General features: G+C 51.2%; 1 protein-coding gene across 1 annotated transcript in view; it reads left to right on the forward strand.

The window, feature by feature from the left end:
* Positions 1-16,058, forward strand: part of EFCAB12 (EF-hand calcium binding domain 12) — a 22,883-nt gene extending 6,825 nt beyond the window's left edge. The window contains exons 4-11 of the mRNA XM_024756485.1: positions 3-211; positions 2,811-2,996; positions 4,815-4,971; positions 6,964-7,160; positions 9,554-9,752; positions 12,996-13,162; positions 14,794-14,867; positions 15,547-16,058. Coding sequence (XP_024612253.1) covers positions 3-211; positions 2,811-2,996; positions 4,815-4,971; positions 6,964-7,160; positions 9,554-9,752; positions 12,996-13,162; positions 14,794-14,867; positions 15,547-15,805 — 1,448 coding nt within the window. The 3' untranslated portion in view covers positions 15,806-16,058. The remainder of the gene's footprint in view (positions 1-2; positions 212-2,810; positions 2,997-4,814; positions 4,972-6,963; positions 7,161-9,553; positions 9,753-12,995; positions 13,163-14,793; positions 14,868-15,546) is intronic.
* The last annotated feature ends 914 nt before the right edge of the window (positions 16,059-16,972 follow it).

The following is a 16,972-nucleotide window of genomic DNA, read 5'->3' on the forward strand; positions in this document are numbered from 1 at the left end:
TGGGGACACCCAAGAACAGCCAGAGGACCCAAGGGCCTGGCTGACCCAGAGGCTGAGGGTTCGGCAGGACCTGGAGTCATTTGGCAGCATAGAGAGGTGGCTGCAGAACAAGTCCAGACTCACGCCTTCGGAAGCCAAGGTCCTACACGAGAGCCACAAGGAGCGCGAGGCCCGGCTGATGGGCCAGCTGGCCACTCCCAGAGACACCGAGGTGAGCAGCCCCAGTTGCCAGATGCGGACACTTCGGGTGTTAGGGGCATGCTGTCATTTCACTCCCTTGAATTAAGCAGGATGGGGATCTTTTACCCCCACCCCCACCCACCATCCCCCTCCCAGTCCCAGGGGAGCAAACAGAAGTCCTAAAAAGGTGTATTTGTTATCTATTGCTGCATAACAAATACCCGCAAGGTGACTTAGAGCAACAGATGTTCATTATGTCACTGCTTCTGAGAATGAGGAAGCTGGGAGGAGCTTAGCTGGATGGCACTGGCTCAAGCTCTCATCTCAAGATGCTGGCCTGGGCCACAGACACCTGAAGGCTTGACTGGGCAGGATGACCTGCTTCCAAGCTGGCTGCTGGCAGGAGGCCTCAGTTCCTGGCCACATGGGCCTCTCCCAGGGCTGCTCGAGTGTCCTAACCACATGGCAGCCGGCTTCCCCCAGAGCGAACAGTCCAAGAGAGCAAGGAGGAGGCTGCAATGCTTTTTATAACCTCATCTCAGGAGGTCTCAGTTTCAGAAGTTTCACACCATCACTTCCACCACAGTCTGTCAGGAGCAAGTCACTAAATACTGCCCACATTCGAGGGGAAGGGGGTTGAGCTCCACCTTAAAAGGGAGGACGGTTGAAGAATTTGTGACTATATCTTAAAACCACCCTGGGAGGAATCATCCCTGGCATTCATCTGTGGGGCATTTTGAATACTCACTGTTCATTCATTGGTTCATTCATTTGTTGAGGGATGTATGTGCCAGCAGGTGCTCACAGGGCTACTGTGAGGATCACAGCTGGGAGGTTGGAAGAAAATTTTTTATAAATTTGTATATGTATTTATATATATTATACATATAAGTCCCTTTTATAAATATGAAAATAGAAGCTCAGTGAGGCCATACATTGTCCAAGCCCATAGGGATAGTAAATGGCAGTCAGTAACCAAAGCCCTCATCTTCCAACTCTTTGCAATACAGACACTGTATGGGACATCTCCTTACGATACAGACACTTGAAATTTCTCCCAGTTCAGGTAAAGCTGGCATAAGAGGTCAGGTAACTTGGGTTTAAACCCAGCTCTGCTCCTTCCTAGCTGTATGATCTGGGCCTCAGTTTCCTCAGCTGTTCAGTGGGGATAACCATTGTGCCTGCTTCCTAGGGCCGCTGTAGCATCTAAATGGACTCATTTATATGTGGTGCCTGAGACAGTGCTGAGCGTATCGTGAGCGCTCAGTAAATGTTTGCCATTTTTATTATTATTGCAGACTTACTGATGTCATCTGGGTCGGCCCCCAAACTTCAGAGTCAGTCCTTGGTGTAATCATAGTCAAAAGCCAACTTTCATGGGTCCAGCACACGCTTTCCTGCCGGCAGCACAGCATCTAGGTATAAGCACAGGTCTTGGGTTAGAAACCCAGCTCCACCGCTTACCTGCTGTGTGAGCCCGGGGAGGTCACTTCACCTCTCAGCCTGTTTCTTCATTTGTAAAAAAAGGGAAACTAATACCTAATACCGAATTCACAGCATTGTTTTCTTCATTCAGCAAACCGTCACTGCCTACCTGCAGAGGGCCGGGGGCTTTGTTGAGTACAAGGATAGGAGGTGGGGTATGTAGCTAAATAAGACATGGTCGTGCTTTCAAGGTGTTCCCGTGCTAGCGGCAGAGGTGGACAGAGCAGATTAAGGACTCTACAGTTTGCCACAGGCCATGAATAGACTCTAATACCCTGAGGGGCTATAAGCTAGGGAACAGCAAGGCCCTTTGTAAACTGTCCAAGTGCTGCACCAAAGTAAAGGAACATTATTCCTAAGTACAGTCTCCCTCGGCATCTGTTGGGGGGAACCCCACAGATACCAACATCTGAAGATGCCCAAGTCCCGTATATAAAAGGGCAGAGTATTTGTATATAATCCCCAAGCATCCTCCCGTATAAGGAGGATAAATCATATCTAGATTACTTAGAATACCTAATATAACGTAAATGCCATATAAATACAATGGAAATTTTATGTAAATAGTTAACAGCCATGACAAATTCAAGTTTTACTTTTTGGAACCTTCTGGAATTTTGGGGGGGAATATTTTCTATCTGTGGTTGGTTAAATCCATGGATGTGGAGCCCGTGGACCCGGAGGGCTAACTGCATTCCCGTTCACCTGGAAATGGAGGAGTAGGATTTGGATAGGAAGAGAAAGAAGGAGAGGTGTTCCAGGCAGGAGGCCCAGAAGGGGCAGAGGCTGGGAGGTGAGGGCAGCGGCAGTAGGAAGCTCCGGGCTGGGGCATGAATGTGCACCGAGAGCCCAGTGCAATTATAATACTGACTGGTCTGACAGGAGAGATGTGGATAAGAATAAAGTTTTACTTCTCATATTGTCCAAGCCTCTTGTTTCTTATGGGAAATTGGAGGCCCAGAGAAGCCAGATCCCCCAGGCGTCCCGTGGCAGGACGCACCTGCCGGAATCCAGCGCTCCTTGCCCTCCCCCTTGCTGTCTGTTCAGGGTGGCTCAGACTCTCTCTCTCCCATTTCTAACTCTGGGGATCTAGCTCCATCGGCCTGTCTCCCCCAAACTCTACCCCACTCTCTTGCCTTTTTCAGAAGAAAAGCCCGCGACCCCTCCACCGGCAGGTGCCCCAGCTACAACTGCCCAAACCCTCTGCCCTGTCGGCCTTGTACTCTTACCTGTGCAGCCACAAGATCAAGATCCAGGAGATATTTCACAAGGTGGAGCAGGGCAAGAAACAGAGGATCTCCAGGGAGGAGTTCATCACGGCTCTGAAGGCGGTAAGCGCCTCCCCCGCCCCCGAGGCTGGCCTGACTGGGGGATGGAGGGCGCCCGTGCACCACCCTCCCCCCCGCTGCCCCCTCCCCAGATCCTGCTCCGACTATCAGCCGTATTACTTATAAAGCCGCACTGGTATAGGTGGCTTAACCTGAGGCCCCATCAGACCCCTAAGGCCACCCTGCACCGACCTGACCTTGAAAGGCCCTAGCTGAGTGGGAAGTCTGTGGAGTCAGCCCCATAACCCGCCAGCTGCTTGGAGAATCACGCCAGAACTGAGCACAGAGAGAGCTGGGCCTTCAGTCCTGCCTCTAGAACCTTCTAGAACTTCTGGAACCGTCATTGGCATATGACTCACCCGGGGTCTTGTTAAAATGCAGCTTCTCTCTCAGCTTCCATCTTGTTAAAATGCAGCTTCTTGTTAAAATGCAGTGGAAGCGCGGAGTCCTAACCACTGGACCGCCAGGGAAGTCCCCCCAAGATGCTGCATTCTAACAGGCTCCCAGCGATGCCTGTGGTACAGGTCCACGGACCACACTTTCACAGGTTATTCAAAAATTCAAATTAGTTGTAAATAAATAAAAATCCAGTTCCTCAGTCACAGCAGCTATAGTTGGAGTGCTCAATAGTCACATGTGGTGAGTGGTTCCTCCACTGGATCCCTCAGACATAGAACATTCCCCTCATCCCTTCTGTCAGTCTAGCAGAGGTTTGCTAACTATGGCCCAGGAGTCAAATCCAGCCAGTCTCTTGTTTTTGTAAATAAAGTTTTTTTTCCTGTAAATAAAGTTTTATTGGAACACAGCTACACTCATTATTCTACATATCGTCATGGCTGCTTTCATGCTAGGAGGGCCGAGTTGGGTAGTGATGACAGAGATCACATGGCTCCCAGAGCCTAAAAATATTTACTATCTGGCCCTTTCCAGAAAAAGTTTGCTGACTCCTGGTCTGGGTGAATTAAGCTTTTATATATTTTGAATACAAGATAGCTTTTAAAAAAACTTTAGGAAGGGGAATGCTACATCTTTTATGGTCTTAAATCATCACCAGTTTTCCCACTATCATTTTATGACGTGTAATTATCGAAACAACATTTGAAAGCATTTAAAACAACAACAAATAAAGGGTTGTTAATCAATGTAACCCAAAGGATAAAACATTAAATCCTTTAGCACCAGGTGAGTTCTGATCTTCTTTAAGTAAAGCCCAATGAATAATATCTACAGTCTAAAGAAGCTGACGAAGTTGTATTTCCTTTAAAACTTTTCTTCTTGAATATTCGATATTGCTGGCAAGCATTTTACTTCTCTGAAGTTGCTCACCATCCTTAAAGGAGTAATGTGTATCAGATTTCCGATTCTTTTTTACTTCAGTTCAGGGAGGCTTATGTGTCCCTCATGGACAGGGATGACAGACGTAAAATCCTCCTTCCAGCCCAGCACAGGAAGGCTGTCATTGAGATTGGAATGGAGTGGGGAGGGAGGCCAGAGGAAGAAGTAACAGACTCTGCAAAGATGACGATATGTCTGGACTGGGTTTTTTTTTTTTTTTTTTTTTTTTTTGGACTGGGTTTTGAAGGAGGGATAGGAGTTTTTCAGGCAGGAAGTGGGAAATGTCTGAGTAAAGGCAGAGGGTGAGAACGTGTAGGGTGTGTTCAGGGCCCCGGGGAAGGGCTCTGAGCTCCTGGGCAGAGACCTTGGGTGTGAGCTGGGAGTGGCTGAGGATGAAACTAGACGGGGAGGTGAGGCCAGGCTGGCTGTCCTGGCAGGACGTTTGGAGCTTGCCCGCCCGCCTTGGGGCTTCTCTTCTCTCCTCAGGTTGGAGTCCCTCTGAAAAGCCAGGAGGTGGAGGACATCGTGATCTGTCTCAGCTCTCTGGGAAAGCACAACAGCATCACTGTGGATAACCTGGCCAGCACCTGCAAGCAGTGGTCTTCGGCTCAGCAGAAAAGCACCCTGGCGACTGCAACAGAGTGTACATATCCACCTCCACCCCCGTGTCTCCACTTCCGCATCCTGGGAGCCAGTGTGATGGAGGCAGCCTTGGCTCACTTGAGTGTGTTCTCCACCTCTGGCTTACTATAGGTGGGCCAAGCCTCCCTCTGGTATTTCCAGGCCCAGAGATCAACCGCGGGGTAGATATTCTCTTGAGTGCCCAGCTACCGGGTCCATTCGAAGATGAATGAGGTCCAACCCTATCCTTAAAGGAGGATTCTCAAAGGGTGGTTTTAGCCCATCAAAGCCCACCTGATAGGCTGAGACTGACCCAAACGGCAAGTCTTTCCATTTGTATGTGGGTCCAAGCCTTCCCACTATTAATCTACATATTATTGATAAAAAGTTAACTAGAATTCAGAAACTAGAATTCGTACATGTTTAGAGTTTACTGGAAAACCTACTTTGGTATTCTACTATCAGGGATATTAGCAGGGCTGCTGTGAACAGTTGTATAGGTTGTGCACAGCTCAAGTTCCATTTGCCAAGCTGTGTGCTTGTGAAGCCACATCTATCCAGAGGAAGCACAGAGGCAAGTTAGAAATGAACCAGCCGTAGCTCTGCCTATGAATTTACAACACAGGGTACATCATGTTTTTTGTTTGTTTGTTTTTTTATTGTTAGTGCCACTATTGTAAAAAAAATTTTTTTGAACTATAGATAAAATTAAAGCCCTCCCTTGACTACTACCCACCATTCCAGAGTCCTCCTCAAATATAAACACCTCTCTCTTCTTCTAAATGAAACAAATCTTGCTTTGTCCCCACCCTCAGGTTGGCAGGAATTTAATTTCAGACACTTTTGTGAGGGTGGACGTGGGGGGACCTCCTTGCCCTCCCTGAGGTCATGTAAAAGCCCTGGGAGGGCAGCAGAGGGGTTTCCTTACGGAGGTGAAGATTTGGGCGGGGTCTCTGGAGTTCAAGGTTACACGGAGCTGGGTGCTTAGCGTCCTCACGGGTAGGTTCTTTTAGAGACGCCTCGCTTAGCGCATCCCCTCCTCAGTCCCACAGGGTAGCGAGATTTCTGACCTCAGGTCTCAACAAGCCTCCAGGCCGAGACACCGTCACCCCAGGCACAATCTCCGTCCCTCTCAGAACCCCAGGGAATCTGAGTGCCCCCACTGTAATGAGATCCTGTACCCTTTGTGTCTGGTGCATCCTTGAGGTCTCCTCGAGCTGGGTGGGCTTTCCCACCCACACTCTTTTTGCCTTGTCATTATGCATTACCAAAGCTTATCGTTATCCGCGTAGTTGGGTGCAAGTTATTTGGTGAATGATCAGAGTGCCCCAGACACAAACGTGCTGGTACACGTTTGCAGCAAAGGTATTTGGGACCTATTATTCCCTAAGAGCCAAGAGCAGGTATCTGCTTGGCCGGTGCTATCTCAGTGTCCTCACTGAGTTCCTTTTCCCTGGAGAGCAGCAGTGGGCAAGGTAAGCGGACTTGGGTATCTCTTGCTTTGCTTAAAGGGGCAGTAGCATCAAGAGTCTGGACGCCTGGCTTACAAGGGAGAAGGCGGTGGCTTTGGGGCACCCCCTGTGGGCTGCAAAGCTTTACCCTCATTTACCCACAGCATTAGGTCATTTTCTCCTTCCAGTCCTGGGAGGTCAGGGCTACTATTCATGCTTTGCAAGGAGGACGCTGAAGCTTGGAGAGGCTGAACACCTGTCCACAGTCTCAAAACTAAAAGGTGGCAGGGCCAGGATTTCATTTCTTCCCGGGACAGTGGAGGCCTAGAAACAGGATGCTAGAGGATAAGAAAGGCAACAGGAGGGCTTGTGGTCACGGTGCAGGTGACGGAGGAGGTGGCCACACTGGAGACTGAAGAAGGGACACCTTCAAGGTGCACCTCAGATGGCACTGACCGGACACGTGGGCACCTGCTTGGTGACATTGGTTAACTGCTTGATGGATTCCATGGCTGGGCACCCTCTCAGTTCCTCCTTCCTCTGTCTCTTCCCTCTGCTCCTAGACTGTAGATCTGCCAAGGACAGTGGTTCCCCACAGAGTCCATCCAAGAAGCAGCAGGTGAATTTAGCCCCAGAGCCTCTCAAGATGGACCTGCTGACCATACCCGTGGTCGACACCGAGATGGAGGCACGGCCCGTGACCCTGGAGGAGATGGACGATGTGGGCAAGGGGTACCGCGAGAAGAAGCAGCAGAGCAAGGTGCCCCCGCCAACAGGGGAGGGATGGGGCTTGGAGACTGGGCAGGCCTGGGTTCAAATCCACTGCCCCTGCATCACCTTCTGGCCTGGGGAGCTCTTAGTAGGGGGCTTCGTAACCTCCCTGTTGCCTCTTCTGTATGTAAGAATGGCACTTACCTCACAAGGTTTCTGTTAAGATAAAACGAGATGATGCATCTGAAAGTATCCCCTTCCTCCAACTCTTTAACTATGACTTCGCATCCTGAGCCCCGGGCTGCATCTTTATCACAGCTGGAATCCAGGAACCTGGCCTGGGGCCTGGCGCTGAGTAGACACTCCAGAAACAATGTGACAAGTGAAGGAAGGGAATAACTGATTACATGAGTTAATTCATCCAATAAATATTTATCGAGAGCCTGTGATGTGTCAGGCACAGTTCTAGGTGCTGCCTAGAACAAAACAGCCCCAGGCCCCAGGAAGCTGAGAGTCTAGTCAGGGAGGCAGACAGTACTAATATAATACTATCAATAAATATTTTCTACTATATACTTTTTTTGTTTCTTTTTGGTTGCTTGGGGTCTTCCTTGCTGCGCATGGGTTTTCTCTAGTTGCAGCGAGTGGGGGCTACTCTTCGTTGCAGTGTGTGGGCTTCTCATTGCGGCGGCTTCTCTTGTTGCGGAGCACGGGCTGTAGGTGCACGGGCTTCAGTAGTTGTGGTGCATGCGGCATGTGGGATCTTTCCGGACCAGGGCTCGAACCCACATCCCCTGAATTGGCAGATGGATTCTTAACCACTGAGCCACCAGGGAAGTCCCTCTACTATATACTTTTTATAGTATAAGTATGTATGTATATATATACATATATAAAATAAAATGTCAGGTATTGGTAAGTGTTATATTGACTAAGATCTGATTAAGTTGCATGATGAGAAAACCCAGAATGTTAGAGCAAGGATCAGCAAACTTTCCCTGTAAAGGCCCAGATAATAAACGTTTTAGGCTTTGCAGACCATGTGGTCTCTGTCACAACAACTCGGCTCTGCCATTGTAGCATGGAAGCAGCCACAGACAACAGCTAAACAGATGAGTATGGCTGTGTGCCAATAAAACTTTATTTATAAAAGCAAGTGATAGGCCAGATTTGACCTATAAGCTATACTTTGCTGATTCTGATTTTATTGTATTTATTTATTTTTTAACAAAAACAAGGAAAATTTTGTTAATAGTTGACTACATCAGAGCAGTGATTCAAGTAGACATCAGAAACTACTTTGGTCTAATTAGAATAAGAGATTTCTATTTTAAAATGCATTCTCAGGGGATTTCCCTGGTGGTCCAGTAGTGAATCCACCTTCCAATGCAGGGGATGTGGGTTTGATCCCTGGTCAGAGAACTAAGATCCCACATGCCACGGGGCAACTAAGCCCGCACGCCATAACTACTGAGCTCACGCACCTCAGCTAGAGAGCCTGCGTGCTGCAAACTACAGAGCCCACGTGCCCTGGAGCCCATGTGCCACAACTAGGTAGAGAAAACCCACATGCCGCAACTAGAGAGAAGCCCGCGCACTGCAACGAAAGATCCCGCATGCCCCAGTGAAGATTCCACGTGCTGCAACTAAGACCTGATGCAGCCAAAAAAATAAGAAAAAAAAAAAAAAACCTTAAAAAAATTAAATAAATAAAAAATTCATTCTCGGACTTCCCTGGTGGCCCAGTGGTTAAGACTCCACGCTCCCAATGCAGGGGGCACGGGTTCGATCCCTGGTTGGGGAACTAAGATCCCACATGCCTCGTGGCACGGCCAAAAAATATGTATTCTCATACTCAAAATAGCTATTTAATCATTTCTTCATAATACATACTAAGGTAAGCAATGACCTCCATTAACAGCTGATTCTGATTTTAGAAGCTTTAAAAAGATAGACTTTTTCTTTCCTTACAAAGAAATAAGGCCAAAAGTGGCTGTACGCTCCCCAGGCCTCTTCTATACCTTCAATACCTTGCTCTGTCAATACCTATATCTTCAATACCTTGCTCTGTCATCCTTAACACGTGGCTTCCACTTCAAAGTCACAGGTGGCTGCACCTAATTTAAATTCTCACACAGCCAGACAGTTGAATGTAATGTTTCAACAGGACACCTCTAGGGCCTAGTGTATGTATGATACAGTTGTGTGTGTGCTTCCGTGTAAGGGGCTGTGCACACAGAACCGCACACGCTGACCATTCAGATGCTCTTCCGGGGACCACCTTGACCACGTGTGATTTTTCCTCCCAAGCCAGACTTCAGAACCTGCCTTCTTTGCTGTTGCCCCTCACGGGGGCCCGGGGGGAGAGGTATATGAGGCTCTACGTCTGCCTTGGGCCAGGAGGTGAGGAGGGGTGAGTGCCAGCCTCTGCTCTCTCCACAGCTCACCATCCCCTCCATCCAGTACACGGAGCACAGCGGGAACAAGCACTTTGATGAGCACTGCCTCCTGTCCACCATCCACGGGGAGATGGAGGCGGTGATCAACAGGTCGCGCACCAGCACCTTTCTGGTCTACCTGCAGTGCTGGAAGCTCTGCAAATCCTACAGCCTCCCACTGACCGAGGACGTCCTCATGAGAGGTAAGGGCCTCGGGGCTGGTCCTCCGGAAGGTGCCAAGGGGGCCCACAGCCAGGGCGAGGATGGCGTCCACCTGAGGTCTGTCCTTCTCCAGCTGACACACATCAAAGCACGCCGCTGCGGCCTGTGGTGGGGACATTGCGGGGCCGGGCGGTGGGGGTGGGGGATGTTGGTGGTGGAGGGAGGAACAGCCCCGCCCGGTTCGCTCTTAGATGGGATTTTACAGCCCTGCAGGGCTGCAGGCTTCACAGGCCTGGAGGTCTGGGTTCCCCAGTCTAGAGCAGGAAGCGCCAGGCCAGGAGTTCCAGGTGAGGGAGCCAGAGGTTGGGCACAAAGAAAGGATCCCGATTTCAGAGAGGGAGTCTGGCTGGAAGTGGTAACTGCTATGATGCATTGGGTGCTCCAAACCACTTGTCTAGGCCAGGCCTGTTTCTTGGTGCTTCTATCACACGGAGGGAAGAAGGCACCGGGAGACGGTTCTGCTGAGGCCCTTTGCTCTCTGCTCAGACCACAGGCCTCCACCCTGAGATTTCCTACTGGTTCTGCCCTCTGCGTGGGGGAAGGATTGTGTTTTCACACATGCAAGCAGAGCTGAACCCTCCACATCTCTGGGTGTGTGCTTCTGAGACATGGGACAGGGGAGTGTCCCCATAAGCCCCTGCTGACCATGTAGCAATGCCGGCATCCCACATTTATGAGTTTATTTATTTAATGGGCAGGTCACTGTCTGTGCTTTAAAAACATGGAGTGAGCTGCACTTGAGGGCAGAGGTTTTCCCATAGGAACTCTGCAGGAAGGAGCTGTGGCCATACTGGGCATGTAGCTTTCTCAAAAAAGGGGGCCCCCAGAGAGTAGTGTGACTTACCTGAGAACAAGAGTTGACAGTCACAATTGATTGTTTCCATCTTTTCCCCCAGATGGAGGGAAACACGTGCTAAATGTACAGGGCCTTGGGTCTTGTATTAGTTTGCCAGAACTGCCATAACAGAATACCACAGACAGGGGGCTTAAACAGCAGAAATGTATTTTCTCACAGTTCTGGAGGCTAGAAGTCCAAGATCAAGGTGCCAGCAGGGCTGGTTTCCTCTGAGGTCTCTCTCCTTAGCCTGCAGGTGGCCACCCTCTGGCTGTCTCTTCACATGGTGTTTTCCGTGTACACATGCACCCCTGCTGTCTCTCTGTGTGTCCAGATTTCCTCTTCTAAGGATACCAGTCAGATTGGATTCAGACCCATCGTAACAGCCTCATTTTAGCTTAATCACCTCTTGAAAGGCCCTATTTCCAAATACAAATTCTGAGATTCTGGGAGTTAGGGCTTCAGTATATGAATTTGGGAGGACACAAGTCAGCCCATAACAGGTCTATACAAGGGGAAGTGGCCAAGGGCCTTCAGGAACACAGGCCAACCAGCCTAAACGGTCATTGTCTGCTGCCCACGCTGCCCACCCCTTGCTTGGGCGGCCACTTGCTGCCCGCCTGGGTGGGGAGGGCAGAGACAGTAGGAGACCCCACTGCTCTGGACACCAACTTTTCACCACATCATCGTTCCTTCCTCCTCCCTTGTGGAGCCTTGTCTGCCTGGATCATTTACATCCCCTGGTCTTGGCTAGCGGTGGAGCTGCAGCTGTGTCTTCTAAAATACCAGCATGCTTGCCAGGTACCCGAAGGCTCCTGTGGGCTAGGTCTTTTCCCCGGACGTGCCCCTTGGTCTGTCCCTACCAGAGGATCGAGCCTCTACTGATTCTCTCCACCACTGGCTTTTGCTGGCTCCTGGGTCCGTACACAGGTGAGCTTCACCTGTCTGCAGGATCCCACCACCCATGGGCACACGGGCATCTGTGGGTGGCCTTCCTTTTGCTTCTGATTGGTCTAGATGGAAAAGACACTGGTCCATCTCTGACCACTGTCCTGGCCACTATCTGTTGGCTGTCCTTATGACAGAGGCGTGATCTGCTGTGGCCCAAGAAGCACAAACACGGGGATTTCCAGGTCTGTGTTCAAGGCTAGAGCTTGTGTTCAAGGTCTCAAGCTTATGGGCCGGAACTCCAGAACATCGAGGCATTTCCCGTCCCCACTGAATATAGCTTTATTATTTTTCTCCCCCTGATTTTATAGATAATCCATGCTCACTTATATTTTTTGAAAACATAAAAATAAAAATCCCCCCAGCCTGAGTTGACCAGCAATAATATTTTAGTGACTGTCCTTTCACAAGGGCAGTCTTTCTTTACTATTTACACAAAATTATTTATGTAAGTCATTTTTAAAGTCATATGTGTGTGTGTATATATATATATATTTTTTTTTTTTTTTTTTTTTTTGCGGTACGCGGGCCTCTCACTGTTGTGGCCTCTCCCGTTGCGGAGCGCAGGCTCCGGACGCGCAGGCTCAGCGGCCATGGCTCACGGGCCCAGCCGCTCCACGGCATGTGGGATCTTCCCGGACTGGGGCATGAACCACTGCGACACCAGGGAAGCCCCTATATATATATATTTTTTTTTTTTAAATGTAATTTTCAAAAATCATTTAAACCTTTAAAAAATGTTGACATGGCACGTCTCCTCCTTCCCTCCCCTCCCTTCTCAGCTCCGCAATCCCTGCCCTCCCCGCCCCAATAACCAGCATTAATAACCTGGAGAATAACCCTCCATCACTGTGTCCAGAACATGAGATGTTTGTGTGTCACCATCTTAGGACAAGCCCTGCTCAGCAGCTGCAGGAGGGCGGAGCCCCAGCCCAGTGCTTCTTACGTTCTTTACGAGGAGAAAACTGCCAGCGACAGGGTCTAAGTTAATCTAGTGAAGTCTTGGGTGAGCCCTCCCGTCCTCCTCCTGGACTTCTGACCAGGGCGCCCCTGCAGAGTGGGGTGTAGGGCAGCGCTCCGTCCTAACTACCCCCAGGCCTCGGGGCCACTGCTGCCCTAGCTGTGAACAGGCACCCTCACCTGTGGTCCTGTGAGCGGTACCGCGCCAGCCGTGCTTCCCGACAGCGTGCTGCGGTGACGCACACACCACCGTAGGGGAGGCTGGGACAGGGCCTGGGGGACGCTCTGCACTACTGTTTGCAACGTGCTGTGAATCTACAGTGATTTAGCAATAAAAATTTTTTAATGTATATAAGAAAAATCTTTTCAAACAAAATGTGAATTTGTTAAAACAAACAGACAAACCCCCCGCTCTGCCCCAAAGCCTCGGTATGGGGAGGGGTCTTGGGCTGACAGGCCGTATTTCTCTTGCTGCTCACAGCCCTGATGTACCCGGGGGACAAGATCATTTTCCAGAAGGACGAGGTGCGTCCAATCCGGCAACCGGGAGGCTACTACTCGGACCTGAAGATCTTCAGTCCGAACCAGGCCCCGCTCCGATCCCAGGGCGTTTCCAAACCTGTGGCTCAGAAGGCTGAGAAGCTGAGTGTCGGCCCCTCCTCCCCTGCCTGCGCTCCTGTCCCACTGCTGCCCCTTTGCTGGGGGGGCTGGGGGTCACGTTGTGCCAGTGTCTGTGTCCTAACCTGGCATGTCCAACCCAACTGATCACCATGGACTGGCCATGTGTCCCCGGGCACGTGTCTCTGCAGCCGCCTTGCCTTGTTCCCACGCAGCCACCCTCCTGACCACATCCTATGTGACCTCAAGCTCTCTGGAAAAGGTTAAAAAGAGGGACTTCTTAGAGAAACGGGGCTGGGTGTCAGGGCCCCTGCAAAGGACAGTGATGGCAGCCCCTTCTCTGTCCTGCCTTCTCTGGCAAAAGGTGGGCTTGCAGCCCCCCAGGAGGAGAACAGAACTCTGCACTGGGGCCTCCCCCTGACCCTCAGATCCCAAGTCCTCTCTAAGAAAATGTCCTCCTTTGTCAGGAGGTGACCCGAGGGCAGGCTATGAACCAGCATCAGTGGTGACTGCAGAGTGGAGAACGGCAGCATCCCTGCAGAGTGCGGGAGGAGGGGGCGGGCAGCTGACCAGATACCATGAAGGGGGGAGGGGTCCAAGATGGAACCACACCGTAGGTCACTGCCAGCTGCCTGCTAGGGTAGTCTGGCCAGAACAGCGAGGGTGGGATGCAGCAGAGCCAAGTGGAAATCCAACAGGCCAGCGGTTAAATGGACAAGTTACCTTACTCACTGAGCCTCAGTATGTTCCTCTGTAAAATGGGCACAACAGCTATTCCACACACAGTGAGGACCAATGAGAAATGCAAGTAAGCTTCTTAGCAGTCAGCACTCGAGCACCGATTGTTGTTGTTTTAGCCTGCCCCGTCATGGCGTTCTCCAGTGCAGGAGTGGGCTAGGTCTGCAGGTGGGGCTGTCCACAGCCCTGGTTGGGAAGAGCTGAGCATGAGCCGGGCAGCTGGTGGCCTAGAGAGTCCTTTCTGATCCCCTAGTGACTGCCTTCCAGCCCCTGAGTGGCTGCCACCAGTTCCTGAGCCATGAACCTAGGGAACCTGAGAAAGTGACTTTTGTCCTGCTTAGGTGGGCCACAGTCATAAAGGACAGATGTCCCCCGGGGCAGGGGTGGACTGGTTTCATTGGCTTCTTTGAATGCATTGTGAAAGATTCTGGAGCCAGACGCAGGCTTGCTGGGAAAGCGTGCTGTGGTGATTAGTGATGTCTGCCAGGCCTGAGGTTTGGGGCGTTAGCTTTCACCACCCTTGTCCTCAAGGCTGGATTCAGCTCTGGAAGGCAAGTGGGAGTCAGGGGCCCCAAAAGGACTCAGATTACTGAGCATGTCTCGTAACCATCTGGGAGGTCTCTGTGCTGGGAAATGAGAAACCCGAGGCTCCACAAGGGGAGTGACTTGCCCCAAGTCACCCAGCCAGCCAGGCCTTGAGCCCAGGGCTATCATCCTGTCTGCCTGACCAATAGGGGCCCAGAGGTCTAGACACCCCAGTGCACTGTGTGTTCCACTGGAGCATGGGGGACAGAGTCAGGGCCCCACCCAGGTAGAAGAAGTTCTCCTTTCAGAGCTCTGGTCTGGACTCAGAAGTGGACCCCCTGTCACACTGACCTACTCCCCAAAGCCCCACTGACCTGGATTTCCTGTCTCCTGAAAAGATACCTCTCTCTCTCTTCTCTACTAGGAACATGCTGAAGAAAGTCAGCTTTAAGGAGTTTGAGGAATTCACCAGGTCTGTAGTGATCATCTAACTCTGGGAGGGGGGCGGGTAGGAGGAAGGTGCCCAGGACTCGCATGTTGCAGGGTACACGGTAGCACTGCATCTGGGACTCAGTGCCCAGGAGCTGAGGGGCATAAAATGACACTTAGGAGTGCTAGGCAGACACTGCTCTCCAGATGTTAACTCACGTAAATCCTCTCAACAACCCTATAAAGTTACTCTTAGCATTCCCATTTTGCAGAAGAGGAAACTGAGGTCCAGGAAGTTTGACTATCTTGCTCAAAGTCACATCTCTATTAAGTGGTGGAGCAGGGATTCGGACCCAGCTGTGCTGGCTCCAGAGGCTGCATTCCGAACAGCACATTAAAACGCCTCTGCAGAGCAGACAGTGTGCACTTAAGGGTTTGGGTTCAGAGGCAGCAGACTGGCACTCAAGCCTGTGCCCTGCCACTTGCTGGCTTGTGTGGTCTTGGAGAAATAACTCAGCCTCCTTAGGCCTCCGGGTCCTCGCTGGTGAGGCAGATGGGACAATAGAGCCCACCGCACAGCACTGTCGGGAGGGCTGAGTACTAGAGGGCTTAGCACGGTGCTGCACCTCCACTCTGCTCACAGCGAGCGGGCTCCGCTGGGAAGCAGCCGCAGCCGCCACCTGTCTCCATGACAACTGTCCCGTTGTCTTCTCCTTCTCCAGGAAGCTGAAGGCGAAGAGGCCCGGTGGTCCGCAGCTAACCCATCCCAATTTCTTCTGGCCGGGTCACCTCCTGGACAAGCTGAAGCTCTACCTGCCCACTGTGACCGTGGACCGGAGCCTGGCGCTCTTCAGTTGTGTCCAACACCGCTCCCAGGCCTACTCAGCCAGCTACCATCCCGAACACTGGTGGCCCATTAAGGACATGAACTACATGACTTATGCCTATTACGATGCCCCCAAGATCTACCACATCAACTAGACTGGCCCAAGTGTCACCAAACCTAGCCATCCTGGGGCCGGGGGCCGGTATAGCTAGCAGCCCAGAGCCGTAGACACAGGGACGGTATCAAAAAGCCAAACAAGAGAAGTCGTTTCAGTGGGAAGGCCCGGGCCAGCTCTCTCCAGACTCAAAGCGTGCAGTGTCTCAGAGGGTGGATGTGTCCAGGGAAAGATGTGGGTTTTGAGCATTTCCCTCTCCTGACCTCTGTCCTTTTGAAATAAACCACGTTGGAGTTTTTCTCATGTCACCTGTGATCCAGCTGATGTGATTTCCTGCTCAGGAGCTGTGGCCAGAGGGATGTTGGCAAGCTGGGGTCCTGAGCCTGGGAAAAAAACACACATTGCCTGGGGTTTTGACGGGGATGCCTGCATGGCACCTCCAGCCTCTCATCCTGGATCTCAGGGCCCACCAGGAAGCAGCAGGCAATGTGGGTACCCCTGTGCCCTTCTCTTGAAATAAGTGTCCCTCATCCCCCAAAGAATGAGCCATTTGGGTCACTACTTCTAAAACTCTTGGGCCTTTCACAAGTGCAAGCACACTGGTTCGTGAGCCCTTCCCCTGATTCGCCCACCTGACCCCCACATCAAGACGTTTTCCTTCACAACACACACCCTGTGGACTGCTGTTAGCACAGTGCCTCCATGCTCAGCATCCCAGTTGACTTCCACGGTCCACAGGGCAAGCAGGATTCGTGAGGTGTGGCACGGTCTCGTGAGGTGTGGTGCAGTCTCAACCCTACGGCGTGCCAGCTGTGTGATGTTGGACAAGACATTCCCTTCGCATTTCACGTTTCATGTCTCTGGCTCTCCTCAAACTCCCCTTCACAGTCAAAATCTCACGAAGGAGTTGTCAACACTTGCTCCCTTCCCTTCTCACCCATTACGAAGTCAACAACACCATCCACTTCAGCTTCTGTCTCCATCTGGCCCTGAAACTACTCTACCACAGATCACTGATGGATGACATGACATCCCTATCGTGTTCGGGCTCTGGAATCAAGGGCCGTTTTTTTGTTTTATTGTTTCCCCTCTCTTGAAATTTGATTTTCACAATAACCTTCAAAACAAAAGCTAGGGCTTCCCTGGTGGCGCAGTGGTTGAGAGTCCGCCTGCCGATGCAGGGGACACGGGTTTGTGCCCCGGTCCG

Source organism: Neophocaena asiaeorientalis, unplaced genomic scaffold, assembly GCF_003031525.2.
Source record: "Neophocaena asiaeorientalis asiaeorientalis breed wild unplaced genomic scaffold, Neophocaena_asiaeorientalis_V1.1 scaffold392, whole genome shotgun sequence".
Lineage (NCBI taxonomy): Eukaryota > Metazoa > Chordata > Mammalia > Artiodactyla > Phocoenidae > Neophocaena > Neophocaena asiaeorientalis.